Source organism: Montipora capricornis, chromosome 3 (assembly GCF_036669925.1).
Source record: "Montipora capricornis isolate CH-2021 chromosome 3, ASM3666992v2, whole genome shotgun sequence".
In the NCBI taxonomy this organism is placed as follows: Eukaryota; Metazoa; Cnidaria; class Anthozoa; order Scleractinia; family Acroporidae; genus Montipora; species Montipora capricornis.
The window spans coordinates 7,394,675-7,409,674 of record NC_090885.1 but is presented as its reverse complement, the minus strand read 5'-3'; the positions used below and the strand labels follow the sequence as shown (position 1 = coordinate 7,409,674).

The window sequence follows — 15,000 nt, the reverse complement described above, 5'->3', positions numbered from 1 at the left end:
TCAAATACTGATCATTGAATTTTGTCATAGATAAACCTCCATATAGGTATAGAACGTGGCAATTATTAACTGTCTAAATTCCCATGAGTATTTCCTTCCCTCCTCCGTATGTCGGTTACAAAAACTAGTCGGCCAGAAACCTATAAATTTTTTTCAGCAAAAAATGAAATGGTAATTTAAAAGTATGGACTATTTTGAGTTTCCAAGCAAATGATTCCTTGGCTGTCGTCTATTTGCCAGAGTTGTTCGAAAATACTCCGACTGCTTGTTTTCGTTTTGTGGTTACTGGTCATGCGTGACCAGCACCCGAAACAATACGCAATGTCAAGGCGGCTGGCAGAGTCTCCTTCGCCTTGCCAATTTTTCCAGGAAGATCGAAGGAGACTCTACTCCCAGAGTATCCTGAGAAGGTACTGTTGTTGGTGGCATCGATCGGCATTTCCACAACCTGAGTAGAAGTCATCCTTAGAGTCAAGTGTAACAGTTAAACATAGTTTGCAAAATGAACAAATATATACCATGTTCTAATTTATTTGCACAGTCAAGCTAAAGTTAATCTGTACCAGCTTAATATCATTGGACAGGTTATTAATTCTCAAAAAATTGCAAAGATCATTTTAACACTGGGTGTCATTTTGCAAAATGTATTTCTTTTAGGTGTCTAATTAGATTGCTTGGTATTTAGTTCCCATTGGGATAATTAGGCCTTTATATACCACTCCTTGTGAATGTCACACCACTTGACGACGACCAGTTTACACGAGTTGTACGTTGTTTTATTTCGGTTTAGGTTTTTTCGTTCAATGCCGGGCGACGAACAAGAAACGGTTACTCGACAGGATTTAACCGAGTTCCGTACCTTCCTACTCGAGCAACTCAAGTCGCACATTTCTGAGCTCTCTTCTAAGTTCGAGAAGGCTTCTACCGACGTCGAGTGTGCTTTATCTGTCTCTAAACAGCTCAAAGTTGAGAGCGAGCTCAAGTTTTCCTATCCTGGAAACGAAAGAAACTATAAGTTCAACCTTGAAGTTTTGGATCTTCTCGAAAGCGTTTCGAAGGCACTTCTTGTTCAAGATTCAGCGAAAGCGTCTCTACTTTTGAACGATTCTATGAAACTTATAAAGGAATGCAACAGAAAGATCCGAATTGCTGATTCTGCCGAAGGAGGTTGGCTCACCGTCAAACAATACGAGAGTAACGCTGTTGCCCTTGACTTGGAGGACGATAAAAGGATCCGCGCTGCTGAAAAGGAAGCTCTGAGAGTCAAAACCCGCACTCGTGCCAAACTCCAAAATGCTGAACACGTGCAGGGAAGATATCCACCGTTTTCTCAACCATACACCCTTCGAGGACACTTCCAGCGCTTTCTCAACCGCTGCTATGTACCAGCAACCCAGGGTTTCCTACAATCGCCAAGGAGTTGCTTGCCGGTTCCGTGGCTCCTCCGGACGTTGGTGGAGGGAGTGTCTCGTCAGGCTTGCCCGAGCCTTCACCACCGGAAATGCTGATCACGCTGCCGGAGCAAGTTCCAGCACGTCCACCACACGCTAATTCACACTCGCAGTTCTTGGACGCAGTTCCTGTCTTCTAGCGTTTCAGATTTATCGTGCACCGGCCAAGGGACTGTTTCCACCATCTCTCATACTGATGTGCCCAGGAGTTCATGACACTTATGGAAGATAAGTTTACTGACAATTCTTCTCTAGCGTTTTATAAACAGAACTTGTATGAGTATGAGCAAGGTACCGCTGCAGTGGTAGTTAAGGCTCGACTAAGGGCACACTTACCATTTTGGGTTAAGATTAGGGCACCTCCTTGGGTCTTAGAAACTATCAGGTCAGTGTATGTTATCCCCTTTGAGACTATCCGTCCAGGTCTTTGCTTGTCTAATAATAGATCGGCTCTTGAACATGGGGATTTTGTTTCCTCTGCTGTTTGAGATCTTTTCGAATTGGGTTTAATATCCGAAGTCCTTACATCTCCTACAGTCATGAATCCTCTTTCAGTGTCTGTTAATTCGGAAGGGAAGCCTAGGCTCATCCTCGATCTCCGTCACGTTAACAGTTATATCCCAAAAGCCAAATTAAAGATGGAATATTGGAAATTTTTCCTCCAATACTTGTAGAGTGTTGGCTACATGTACAAATGTGATTTGAAATTGGGGTACCGCCACATTGACATCTATCAGCCCCATCAACAGTTCTTGGGTTTTCAGTGGGCTCTGGGTGGTTCTAAAAACCGATATTTTTGTTTTACTGTTTTACCTTTTGGGCTTTCGTCTGCTCCTTAACTGTTCACGAAGATTTTCCGCCCGCTATTGGAGAGGCTTAGGAATTCATTTAGTCCTTTACTTAGATGACGGAGTTGGCTGCGAAAAAGATTTTCTCTCGACCCAGCACTGTTCTAACATTGTTCGGTCTGATTTGGTCAGAGCGGGTTTGGTGCCTAGCTGTGAAAAATATGTTTGGACCCCTGTTCAACGTTTAGAATGGTTAGGTATCTCTTGGGACCTTCTTAGTGCCATTTTGTCCATCCCTCAACCTTGTATCGATCGACTATTATCTGCTCTTAGCCTTTTCAAGGACCGTTTGCATTATGTCACCCCCCGTTTCGTTGCCTCTATTGTTGGTAAGATTATTTCCTTATCTCCATGTGTTGGTAACATTTCCCTCATCATGTCGAGATTTCTGCAGTCTGCAGTCATTTTTCGGGACGCTTGTATACTCTTCTTGATTTGAGCCGTCATCAGTTTTATCCACAATGCTTGGACAAAAATTAATTTCTGGCTCGATAATTGTTCTAAGCTCAACTGTAGGAAGTTATTTGAGTACTCTCGGCCAGTTTCTATTATCTGTACTGACGCTTGTGCCTTTGCTTGTGGGGGACATGCCCTTTTTGTTGACATGGGGGAGTTTGAACTGTTTTACAAAGCTTTTTCCTCTATGGAATCTATTCTTGATAGCAATGGTAAGGAATTGCTTGCTATCCTTTACTCGCTTAAGTCATTTAAGTCGCTTATCCAAGGCAACGAGGTCAAATTGCAAACGGACAGCAAATATGCTTCATCGCCAGTAAATCCCTCAGGTTGCAGCGCCACGCTCTTGAGATCTTTCAATTTTGTGCCGTTTATAATGTGTCGATTGAAATTGAGTGGGTCCCCAGGTCTCTCAATGATTATGCTGATTCGTTGAGTAGAGTCATTGATTTTGATGACTGAAGTGTCTCTACAGATTTTTTCGCATACGTTTCGTCTCTCTTCGGTCCCTTCACAGTCAATAGGTACACTTCCTCAGATTTAGCCAAGTGTGCAAGGTTTTATTCCAAATTTTTGTGTCCTGGTGCGGAATGTGTGGACGCTTTCAGTGTTGATTGGGCGGGTGAGAACAATTGGTTGGTGCCACCTATTTATCTTATTAGCCGTACAATTTTTCATTTAGAGTTATGCGGCGCTCGGGGCGTTCTCGTTATCCCCAAGTGGCTTTTAGAAGTTTTTTGGCCAACCGTGTTTCCGATGGGTGGCCTTAGGCCTTCCGTTCGTCAAGTGGTTGGATTTTCTGACCCTTCTTTTGTTTTTGCACCTGCTCGGGATGGTCACAATACAATATTTTGTCCGTTTAGATTCAAGTCTGAGGTTTTAGTTTTACTGTTGGATGGTTAGTCTTTTGCGCTTCATAGCGCTAATTGTTGCTGTGCGCTTCATAGCGCTGGTCGTTGTTATGCGCTTCATAGCGCTAGTTATTGTTGTACGCTTTATAGCGCTAGTTATTGTTGTACGCTTTATAGCGTTTATTGATGCTGCACGCTTTATAGCCTTTTGTATTGTCGTAAGCAGCGTTTGTTGATATTATTGTTCAATATTTAATGACTTCATGCTTATTGGGTTTCTCTCGTGTATCTTTATTGACATATTCTCCATGGATTTGAGGTTTATGTTATTCTTTGCACACCTAGATCCAGTGTGTTCTGCTTCATAGCCTTTTTGGTGTAAAGCTGACACACTCTTTCTTGCGCATGCTTTTACCGGCGCTCCATAGCTTTTTTAACTACCAGCGTTACTTTTGTTCCGTCCAGTCTCCCACTGCACAGCAGTTTTTTGTTTCTTTTGGCAATTTTACCTGTTTTCTATGTTTTGTTGCTTTTGTTTGTTATCGGCTCATTTTAATATACCGGTACTATTTGTATTAACAGTGTGCTGCTTTTTTGTGTTTTTACAAGTTCTTCAATAGGCTAGTTTCGAATTGTGCAGCAACAAAAGAACAGAGTCGAGGTTCAGGGGAATAATTTGCATTTTCCTTTGTTTTGAACAATACAATATGCTAATTATTCCCCTGAACCTCGACACTGTTCTTTTGTTGCTGCACAATTCGAAACTAGCCTATTGCTGTAGGTCCGCGAATCGATGCCTTGAGACCTTTGGAAGAACTTATCCCCGGTGTACTGGCTGCAAGTAAAGCTCCTTCGACTGTAAAAGGATATCCTCAAAATTTCAAAAGTGGAAGGCATGGGCTGCCTCTTTCCCTGGAGTCTCGTGTTTTCATGCTTCTACTCTTCATTTTTCACTTTATCTTATTAGCCTAGTCCAATCAGGTTATCTTTTCCTACCATTAATTACGCCTTTTATAGTGTTAATTTTTTCCATAATTCGTGTGATGTCCCGAATCCATGTAACAGTAGTTTTGTTAAAGCCATTTTGGAAGGCTGCAAGAGAGTCTCTGCTGATTTTGTTTCATCTAAAAAGAGACTCCCTATCTGCCCCTGAACATTTATATCCTCTTGTTCTTAGGTTTGCTGGAGTCAATGCTAGTTTGCCTGATATCTGAGATGTCTGTTTCTGTCTTGTTTCTTTCGCTGGCTTCTTGCGTTTTAATGAGGCCTGTAATATTAGGTGGTGTGACATTGATTTCAAGGATATGTATTTTTCTCTGCATATTCTTAGGAGTAAAACCGACAATATGGTTCCGGGTAAACAAGGGTAGTTGCTAGAACTGGCAATCCAACTTGTCCCTTTAACATGTTACGCAGATACGCTCATTTAAATGGGGATAGCTTTAATTCCATGGAGTTCGTGTTCCGTTCCTTGTCTTAGGGTAAAAATGGAAATTTTTCCCTCCGTGCAGGTTCTACACTCTCGTATTCTAGGGCTAGAGAACTTTTTATTGAAAAGTTTAAGGCCATTGGCCTTAATACTAAGCTGTATGGTCTTCATTCCCTCAGGATCTGAGGTGCTTCTGCAGCTGCTAATAACGATTTGCCTGGTCGTGTTATTAAGAAGCATGGTCATTGGAAGTCCGAGAAGGCCAAAATTACTTACTGTAGGGAAGATATTCAACATCAGCTCTTAGTTACTCTTAATATTGGTATTTAGCCTTTTAAGCCTTCCCACACGCTTTGTTATTCTTGACCATTGGTGGCGGCTCCCTCCACTAATAGAAATGTTTTCTATGCGGCTGAGTGAAGTGAAAGAGAATAGAAATGTATTTCTTTTAGGTGTCTAATTAGGTTGCTTGCTATTAATTCCCATTGGGATAATTAGGCCTTTATATACCACTCCTCATGAATGTCACACCACTTGACGCCGACCAGTTTACTCGGGGCTGTTTTTTTCTTACTGTTTTAATTGTCGTTTTAAATAGCATATGACTTTTTTCTTATATTCCTTGGCTTGTAACCTGTATCCACTGTGCCCCCGGCTTAGTTTTTGGTAAATAAACTCGACCATTGCTGGCGGCTTCCTCCACTATTTGTTTGTTACTTGTCTCTTCTATACGTATAATAGAAATGTTTTCTATTCGGCTGAGCGAAGCGAAAGAGAATAGAACAACCTTCAATATGATGTTAGAAAAGCATTTACAAAAGTTCCCTCTAGGACTTTTGCCAGTATTTTTTGTGTCATTTTGCAAGGTTTCCAGCTCATCAAGGTAATCAACTGCACAGCAATGAATTTACTAATTAAAAATCCCAAAAATTAATCATTCATGTTCTGGAAGAGCCCTTCACAATTGTATTAGATCATTGAATGCCCTAAGTTTTGTTTTTCATTACTGATACCTGAAGTCAGTGTAGTTAAGAAAGAGTTAACTGAATAGAGTGTAATGTGAAGTGCTAGATTTCTATCCCATATGAACCATGTGAGCGTTAGCCCTACTGATGGAAATGGGCCCACACAAGGACAGAGAAAAACTCTGACCAGGGTGGGAATTGAACCCACGACCTTCGGGTTAGATCTCCGCCGCTCTACCGACTGAGCTACAAGGTCAGACGGGAGCAGGCCGTGGGAATTGAAGATCTTAAAGTCACGGCAATGAACATGTACAAGTACAAGGAAAGGTTACGTTTAAACAAACGTTGGCCGTGTAGCACTTATATTTTAAACAGAGTTAACTGAATAGAGTGTAAGGTGAAGTGCTAGGTGTGAAGTGTAGTGCTAATGTGAAGTGCCGCCAGCAATGGTCGAGTTTATGTAATGTGAAGTGCTAGATTAGTTAAGAAAGACGCACGCTGTTGTGCAATTTCATAGGAAGCAATTTTAGTGCTCAGTTAGCATCAATGACCTGTATCTAAACGCACGAAGCAGCTGCAAGAAATTTTAGTTTTGTACAACGTACAACGCCACAGCAATGAAACAGCCCTGCTAAAAAGGATTTACTAAATAAAAATAATGAAAGTAATTGTGCCTGGAAAATTACCAAAATTAATGAAAAATGGCCTCTGTCTACCGGTAAGTGTTTATTATAATGATCCATTTTTATGTAGTGCCTTATAACCTTCTACTGAGAACTGTCAGTACTACTCTTGCATCATTTAAGATTAATATAAAGAAACGAAACTTGACAGCTTTTGCAAATAGGGTGTCCTCCAAGCTATTTTTTGTGTGCTTCACAAATTGAGACTGTGCCAAATTTAACAGCTGATTTATACATTATAAGTAATACATTACCATGATTGCATAGTTGTTCTATTTAGTAGTTGAAACATAATAGAGAGATTACTTAAACTTACACTTTTTTACATGTAATTTTCTTTTTGATCTCATTGTAATCATAAAATTATTATAATTATGACACTTAATTTTAATAGGTATCCAAAGTTAGTGTACCATTTGTGGAACGCTAAAGGCTTAGACATGTCAATTAAGTGATTGATTGATTGATTGATTAATTGAATAAACGTTAGCTATTAACTGATAAAACACAGTCATGCTTCTCGGTCAATTGACTTTGACGCAATCTGTTTAGACCTTTTGTTTTGCTGGCACCCACTAGTCTCTTGAATTTTCTAGTAGCATCCCATCTTTGTCTTGTGGCAGGCTCAGGGGTATCGTACTCTTACAGTCTGTCAGTGACTCTACCATTAGCATGACATGCATGAGGTAATTAAGCAACTGTAGAATCAATGTACAATGTACATCAATGTACGGGAGCAGTCGTGGCTCAGATGGCTAGTGCGCGGCTTTCGGAGCGAGAGATTCCCGGTTCGATCCTCGGTGACTTCAACGTCTGTTTCGACGTTCCTCTGATCCGTGTAGCTATAGCTTTAAATCCCCTTAAAACGGAGCACTGACAGAGGGAGGGGGGTAAAGGGCACACCGTCGGCTTCCATTGATACCAGCCTCGTAGCTGAAGGAACTGCCGACGTTAAATAAAGTGACTTTACCTTTACTTTACCTTTAATGTTGCAAAAACACTGTGAACATCCCGAAAAGATGTTTAAAAAACCTGGCAAAGTTTATATATATGTCACTCAGTCGTCACATCCCCTAGCACAAGAAATAAAGAAAATTTTAACTTCGAAGAAAAGACAGTGATCAGTTGTTAAAACCTTACCCTTCTTCTGATTCAGAATGAGTTCCAAACAAACATCACGATACATCTTCTCCTCCAGAAATACATCCATAATAATTTCATCTCCTTTCGCCAACTTGCAAAGATCCTCTGTTATCAAAACATATTCCAAGTTTTTCTTAAGCAAGCCACTCTGATAATTCTGCCAAAGAGTACGCAGTGCATTCAAATCATTGACTTGAAGGATGCAATTAATTGATCCAGGGACCATTAGGCGCAAAACGACTCCTGCTGGGAGAGCGACTAGATAGAACAGTTTAACCATTGTTACAGGATCATTGGCATATCTTGTGAGTACGAAGGCCACTCCAGCAGCCCACAAACCTCCACGAGCCAGTCTGAGGATCACTTTGAGGATAATATCTGTAATGAGGATCACACCAGACCAAATTTAGTCAATGAATGTATACAGACAGAGCACAGTTGGCTCTGGTACCATCTTTACCCTTGAAAGTGGTGGCCTTTCATTGTGGCAGCCTTAAATTTAGCTACAAAAATCGCCCTAGACTCATAGGTAGTCATTTGGGAGGTGACACGACTGCAACTTCGTATTTTATCCACAACAATACCACAATTAAGCTCTGTGTGACCTCACTGAGAGTAAAAGACAAATAAAGTTAGTTCTGTGATATTTTTCTCAACCCATGGCCAATAACAAGGCACTTCACTTTCTTTTATCTTCATTGAAGCCATTTAAAATAATACTTATTATTTTAAATAATAAGTATTACTTTAAATGGCATCAATGATGATTCCAGAAAGTGAAGTGCCTCATTCAAATCTTTTTGGAGGTTTTTACAGGTTTTTATTTGGTTTAACACATTGACACCTCAAACACCCTAGTTGACGAGTGACATTGTCCAGTGTTAGACAGAGTAAAATCTATCAACTCTCACTCTCAGGTGCCAATGGTTAAGAGGAGACTTTAAGAAATCATCAGTTGCGAGCATCTTTCATACGCACTTTTAATCAATATTTCAGCATACAAAATATTCAGTACATCCTTGTTGTTACCAGACTCTCAATTTTGGGGCTAATGACTTCCGAGAGTTTGCGACTGTGCAGCCTTCCACACACTGTTTAGCTTTTTCCCTAGCATTTCACTCATGTGCTGATGCCAACCAAGCTACTTCTTAAGAAATAAAATGAGGTCAGTTTAATTGACTACTGGAAGATGCATTTTCATGTGTAAACGTTTTAAAACTATGATGAAAGAGGTCTGTCTTGTTGTTTGCACAAGTACACATGACAATGCTAAACCTCCTGTTAACACTGGCTATAGCTGTTTACTTTAATTGCACCTGGAAGAACTTCTCAGAAATGAGAAAAATATACTTTTGAGCCCCAAAAATAGGGGTCAACTTACAGAAGGGTGACCAATACACAGGTAAATATGGCATTAGAGACACCACCTTTCATTTCAAAATTCAGGCATCATAAAAAATCTTATGTCTTCAAATATTCTAAAGAGCTTTTCACTTTTGAGTGCAATGGACAACACTAGGATACTCCATCTTGACATAAATGCCTCTTGGACCCAAACGTTTTTTCCTAGGATAACCAAAAACGGCCATGTGCTTTCAACGACATTTTTATTACTACAGATATGGCTATACAAAGATCACACGACAATCACCACAAAAGTAAACAAGAAAATTAATTCAAAATAATTCAATATCGTAACATCTTCCCCTTTTAAGAAACATAAGAAATATGGAAGGGTGTATCACAATGACACTATAACAGAGCTTTGAGTTCAGCAAATCGATGTCCATAACAATCTAAAATTGAGAGATAGCCCTTACAGCTAGAGGGTAGCTTAATAATCCTAGTGTAGGTCTGCTTCACAGGTGGAGGACCAGGTGATGGCTCTGGTACGGGTTCTGACATAGGTTTGGGTATAGCATTAGGAACACCTGAACTGGTACTTGCTCTTTAGAAACCATTTACTATAGCTACAGTAGGACCTTTTACGTTGGCACTACTGTCTGGAACTGCTTTGTTTGCTAGCTGTTTCTGTGGCTTGAGAAACTGTCTATTCCTAGGAATAGTTTCTGTCCCAGTCTTGACCAGGTAAGACCTGTTTGACAACTGACCGACCACCGTTCCAGTTTTCCAACTCTTGATTTTCTGCACTGGAGCGACCCTGACATCTTGGCCAACTTTGCAGTAAAGGCTTTGCAGATTGATCATGATAGAGCTTTGCTTTTTGTCTCTTCTGCTTGATTTGAGGATGGAGGAGGATTGAAACTGTCAGTACAGAGATCTTTGCTTGATGGGACATAAGTCGCTGCACTGGACTTGATCCAATTGCTTTCCCCAGTCGTGTTTCTGTACTCCAGCAAGGGAAGCCAGGGATCTTTGTTGTCGCGGAGTACTTTATTGAACAGGTTCTTGGTAATTTACACCGCAGCTTTGGCTTTTCCATTGCTTTAAAGTAAAGTAAAGTCAATTTATTTGACGTCAGTAGTTCCTTCAGTTACGTAACTGGTATCAACGGAAGCCGACGGTGCGCCTTTCACCCCCCTCCCTCCGTCAGTGCTCCGTTTGATGGATATTTAAAGCTATAGCTACACAGATCAGACGAAAGTCGAAGCAGACCTCACTGAGGATCAAGCTGGGGACCACTTGCACCGAAAGCCACACACTAGCCAACTGAGCTATGCCTGCAAATGTCAGTTTTTGAGAGGAGGGGGAAACCGAAGTACCCGGGGAAAAACCTCTCGGAGCAGAGCAGAGAACCAACAAACTCAACACACAGATGGCGTACAGTCCGGCAATTGATCCTGGGCCACATTGGTGGAAGGCGAGTGCTCTCACCACTGCGCCAGCCCTGCTCCCCTAAATGATGGCCAGCCCTGTTCCCCTAAATCCCCTTTATGATGGTGAAGGAAAAAAGTTACATGTTTGTATTCCCACTCTTTGGCAAAAGATCTGAACTGGTGGCTTGTTAGTTGCAGGCCATTGCCAGAGAGTAAGACATCTGGAATGCCATGTCTGCTTAACTGTTCCTTCAGAAATTGTATGATTGACAACGATGTTGTGTCTCTGAGTTCTTCAACTTCAAGAAAGTCTGAACAGTAGTCTACTAGAACAATTTACTCTTTCCTCTAACAGGTCTATGGCTAGATGATTCCAGGGATGATCTGGGATTTCCGACGTCTGCAACACCTCTTTTGGGTTCAATGGGTGACTGTGTGCTTTATGTCGCTGTTCATTCCAGGCCAGAAGGCGATGTCTCTGGCTTTTCGCAAACTTGTCTCAATGCCAAGATGACTTGGATAGCTTCTTGCAATGATTCCCAGTCTCCATGCCTTTGGGATGATAATCTGCTGACCCTTGAACAGGAGACTATTATGTAAAAAAAATTCTTCTCTACAGGTCACATATTCTCGGATTACAATGGGCACATCACTCCTCAGCTCTGGCCATCCTACTACGACTGCTGACTTACTGCGATTTTCATAATTCTGCGGAATCCATTTTAAGCGACAATGGCCAAACTGCATTTTGGCTTCCATCATGCAAACCTCCGACGCCAACCACAGATGACGAAATCAATTGATGCATGACATAACCCATCAACTAGACGCTACACGAACGTAAACTGGGTTGTCTGTGGCATGTATTACACGAAAATAGAAGGCACTGAGTTGGGTGGTGTTGAACTGCTGCGTTCCAGTTAATTTTTTCAAGGGGGGGGGCGGGGGTATCATTTATACCATTTGAGGGGTCACCCAGACGTCGTGCCAGCAGTGGTCCTTGGGCTTATATGTTCTCACGTTGATTGTGTCCCTGGGACAAATCCGGAAATTCTAGAAAGAAGGGGGAAGAGAAAAATGATAGAATCCCCCCCCCCCCCCCACATGCCCTCTATCAGGGAAAAAGGAGGGGAGAACACAGCGCATTCCCCCCCCCCCCGAAAAAAAGGAATAAAATTTGCCCCAGATATCCTGTCTCGTTTTCAAAAGTCGTTTTCCTGCATGTCATGTACTCCTTGCAAACGTTTATTGCATACACTATGGAAGGACTGTACATGTTGTTTCTGCTTCATAATTCCTCTTCTCTTCAGTCTAATCTGATGCCAGGGCAACTTTTTTTGGCTTAACATTTGAACAAAAAAGTACATTAAAGCCGGGAATTGACAGTAAAAGGCAAGCTAAAAGATACCCTGGCTGCCAGAGGAATTTTTTTTCAAGGTTGGCGAGAACGCTTCGGTCAACGGTCGACCGTTGATTTGGAGTCGCGAAGCATTCTCTCCGACCTTGAAAAAAATCCTCTGGCACGGTGCCATGGTAGGCAAAAGACAGATGAAGAAAAAATAACATAGTTTGTACATAAAACTCTAAATTTCCAATTCTCAGCGAAAGATTAATGGCGCAGTACATCGTAAGAACAATAAAATTTCAGCAGTCTCTGACTTCCTTGAATCAAGAGGAAAAGGTCAATGTTCTGTCAAAAGGAAGAAATTGATCACCAGCTAGGCAATTACAAAGGTGCATGTGATCATCTTGTGTCAACGTTCTTGTTTACATTGAATGAACTACAGGGAAAAATGTTAACCATTCGTCGTTTTCAGAAAACAACATACTTTTTAGCCAAGAAACTTCTGTCTGTTTTTTTAATTTTGTTGTGATATTTTGACTGAATATTTACATTTCATCTGTCGGGTCAGGAAACCTTCTTTGTCTGTTTTAATTAAAACAGAGTTTGTAATTGAAAATCTATTATATAGTAAACATCTATGAGATGCAAAAACATAGTTGCGCTCACCACAACCTGCATTATCGTAATGTTGACAAACACAAAGGGAAAGGAAAAGAATAATAAGTATGAAGTTTTTGACTATCTGAATGTTTTTGGGTTAGATTAAAGGGATATAATAAAATTGTTGAAAAATCTTCATGTCAATGAGTAATGAAAACAATCTTCACTCTAGTAAATCGTAGCAATAAATTGGAATAACCAGGAACTTTTTCTGACGTTAAAAACTATAGCTACCTATTAATCATTTCCCAGAAATAACACGACCTCCTGTCATCTTTATGAAAACTGCTCGTGGGGTGTCAATTTCAACCCATGTATGCAAATTTGTTAAGCTTGAATATGACACAAGACAATGAATTAACGAAAGCCGAATGTGTTACAAAAACCTTTTCCATCCAAAGATTTTATTGAAACAAACAACATATTTGCTATTAGAGGAAAATTTTAGTGGATTAACATCTAAAAAATACATCCCAAGGTAAATCATCATAAATAAAAAGAATACATAAGTAAATAGATAAGTGTAAGATGACTATCTAAAAATAAATATATTAATTACAATTAAGATAACTGAGACAATGCATTAACCCTAGTAATAAACTAGATATCAATAAGACAAACTCATCAATGATATTATTGGTTGCAATAGAGTTCGTGACGAAAGTAATTTCGTCTATGCGTTTAGAGAATTTCTTAATGCTAGCCTAGAAAGAGGAGTAGCTAGGCTTCGACTTTCACTAGCTAGGTTACAAAGCAGTTCCAAACAATGCTAGCACGATGAGTGAAAGAATCATGTAAGGCTTTGGATTTAGAAAACACAAGTTCCAATCTTAAATTCTCTCTTAAATTGTATGAAGTTTCGTGCTTTGTAAATAAATTGTTGATGTCATCAGGAGCTAAGTTATGAAAAGCCTAGTTGGTATGCAATACAGGCAAGTCTTCTCTTATACAATATATAATGTATAGATGACAATTTTGTCATGCTGAGAACTTCATGTTTTGGGGTAGGTATGGTGATATTGTGAATCAGTCTGGCAGCACAGATATGCGAATCCTCGAGGTCAGCCAACAAGTTGGAAGATCCCCACAAAGATATACAATAAGTCACACTTGGCAAGATACCTTTGAAATAAATATATTCCAAAGTGGATCGGTTGAAGGTCTTCATCTGTTTAAGTTTAGAAATCTTTGTGTTGAAGTTTGTAGTCACCATTTTGATGTGAGGAGACCAGTTAAGCTTGTTATCAAGTTTGACCCCTAAGCAAGATGAACTGGAAACACAATTGATGGGTTTATTGTCTATAGTGATGAGTCTGATTGGACCAATGAATTGTGTTTTTGATATGAACATTACTTCAGACTTGGCTGGATGGATGAACATGGAGTTAAATTTAGACCAAGTAAGTAATTGAAGCAAGACATTTTAAATTTGGATTCAAATGGAGTCAATGTAGTTTCCAATAATATTGGCAGTAGAGTCGTCAGCGAACATTTCTATCTTTGAGTCAAGGGACAAAGGCAGGTCATTTGTAAAGATGCTGAAAAGTCTTGGGTCCAACAAGGAACCTTGGGGTACACCAGAGGTTAATCTCATTTTCTCAGAATTCGTACCATTAATAGACACAAACTGGTGGCGGTTATTCAGGTAATTAACAATCTAGTCAAATGAATCACCACATAGTCCTGAAGCCTGGAGTTTTTTAGTTTAAATTTGATGAGACACAAAGTCAAAGGCCTTTTGGAAATCAGTAAAGATTATGCCAATTGATTTTCTTTCATCTAAAGCAAGCCTCCATTTTTCTGTCATGCTGAAAAGGAGCAACTCAGAAGAGCTACCCTTTCTGAAGCCCCATTGGGAGGCAGTAACTAGATTGTGTTGGTTCAGAAAAGAATAAAGTTGAAAACAAGCAATGCTTTCCAATAACTTGCTTGGTATATTTAGAAGTGAAATTGGATGATAATTTCCACAGTCCAGAGTACTACCCTTTTTATGGCTACAGTGAACCTCTACTGTCTTCCATTGCGATGGAAACGTGTAATCATCAAAGCTCTTCTTTGCAATGTTAAGAAAGTTATCAATGAAGACATCACTCAGCATTTGCAGTTCTTTGCCAGTTATTTTGTCAGGGCCACAAGCTTTTCCCACTTTGATGTAGTGCTTGAAAAAATAGGATAGGAGCTCTTTAGTGACGGTATATAACTGTAAAGTAGGCCTGGAGTAATTCTGTAAACGTGATTGACTAGTTGAGTGGAAAGATCCAGGGCTGATAAACTGTTAGTATTAGCCAGAGGTGAACGTATCTTGGTAAACTAGGAGTTGAATTCATTTCCTTTTGAAAGATTGTGGGTTAAAAGTGAACCAGATTGGGACTTCACTGGGCCAATGGTAGAG

The 15,000-nt window shown here is 40.2% G+C and overlaps 2 protein-coding genes across 3 annotated transcripts in view; both read right to left on the bottom strand.

The window, feature by feature from the left end:
• LOC138042055 (putative ankyrin repeat protein RF_0381) overlaps positions 1-8,178 on the bottom strand; it is a 42,808-nt gene extending 34,630 nt beyond the window's left edge. For both annotated transcript variants that reach the window (XM_068887792.1, XM_068887794.1), the window contains exon 1: positions 7,824-8,178. Coding sequence is in view for 1 of the 2 variants with exons in the window: in XM_068887794.1 (XP_068743895.1) it covers positions 7,824-8,106 (283 nt within the window). In the remaining variant the exon portion in view is untranslated. The remainder of the gene's footprint in view (positions 1-7,823) is intronic.
• A 6,135-nt stretch (positions 8,179-14,313) lies between these two features.
• Positions 14,314-15,000, bottom strand: part of LOC138039792 (uncharacterized) — a 14,309-nt gene continuing 13,622 nt past the window's right edge. Inside the window, exon 8 of the mRNA XM_068885634.1 lies at positions 14,314-14,766. Within this exon, the coding sequence (XP_068741735.1) occupies positions 14,314-14,766 (453 nt within the window). The remainder of the gene's footprint in view (positions 14,767-15,000) is intronic.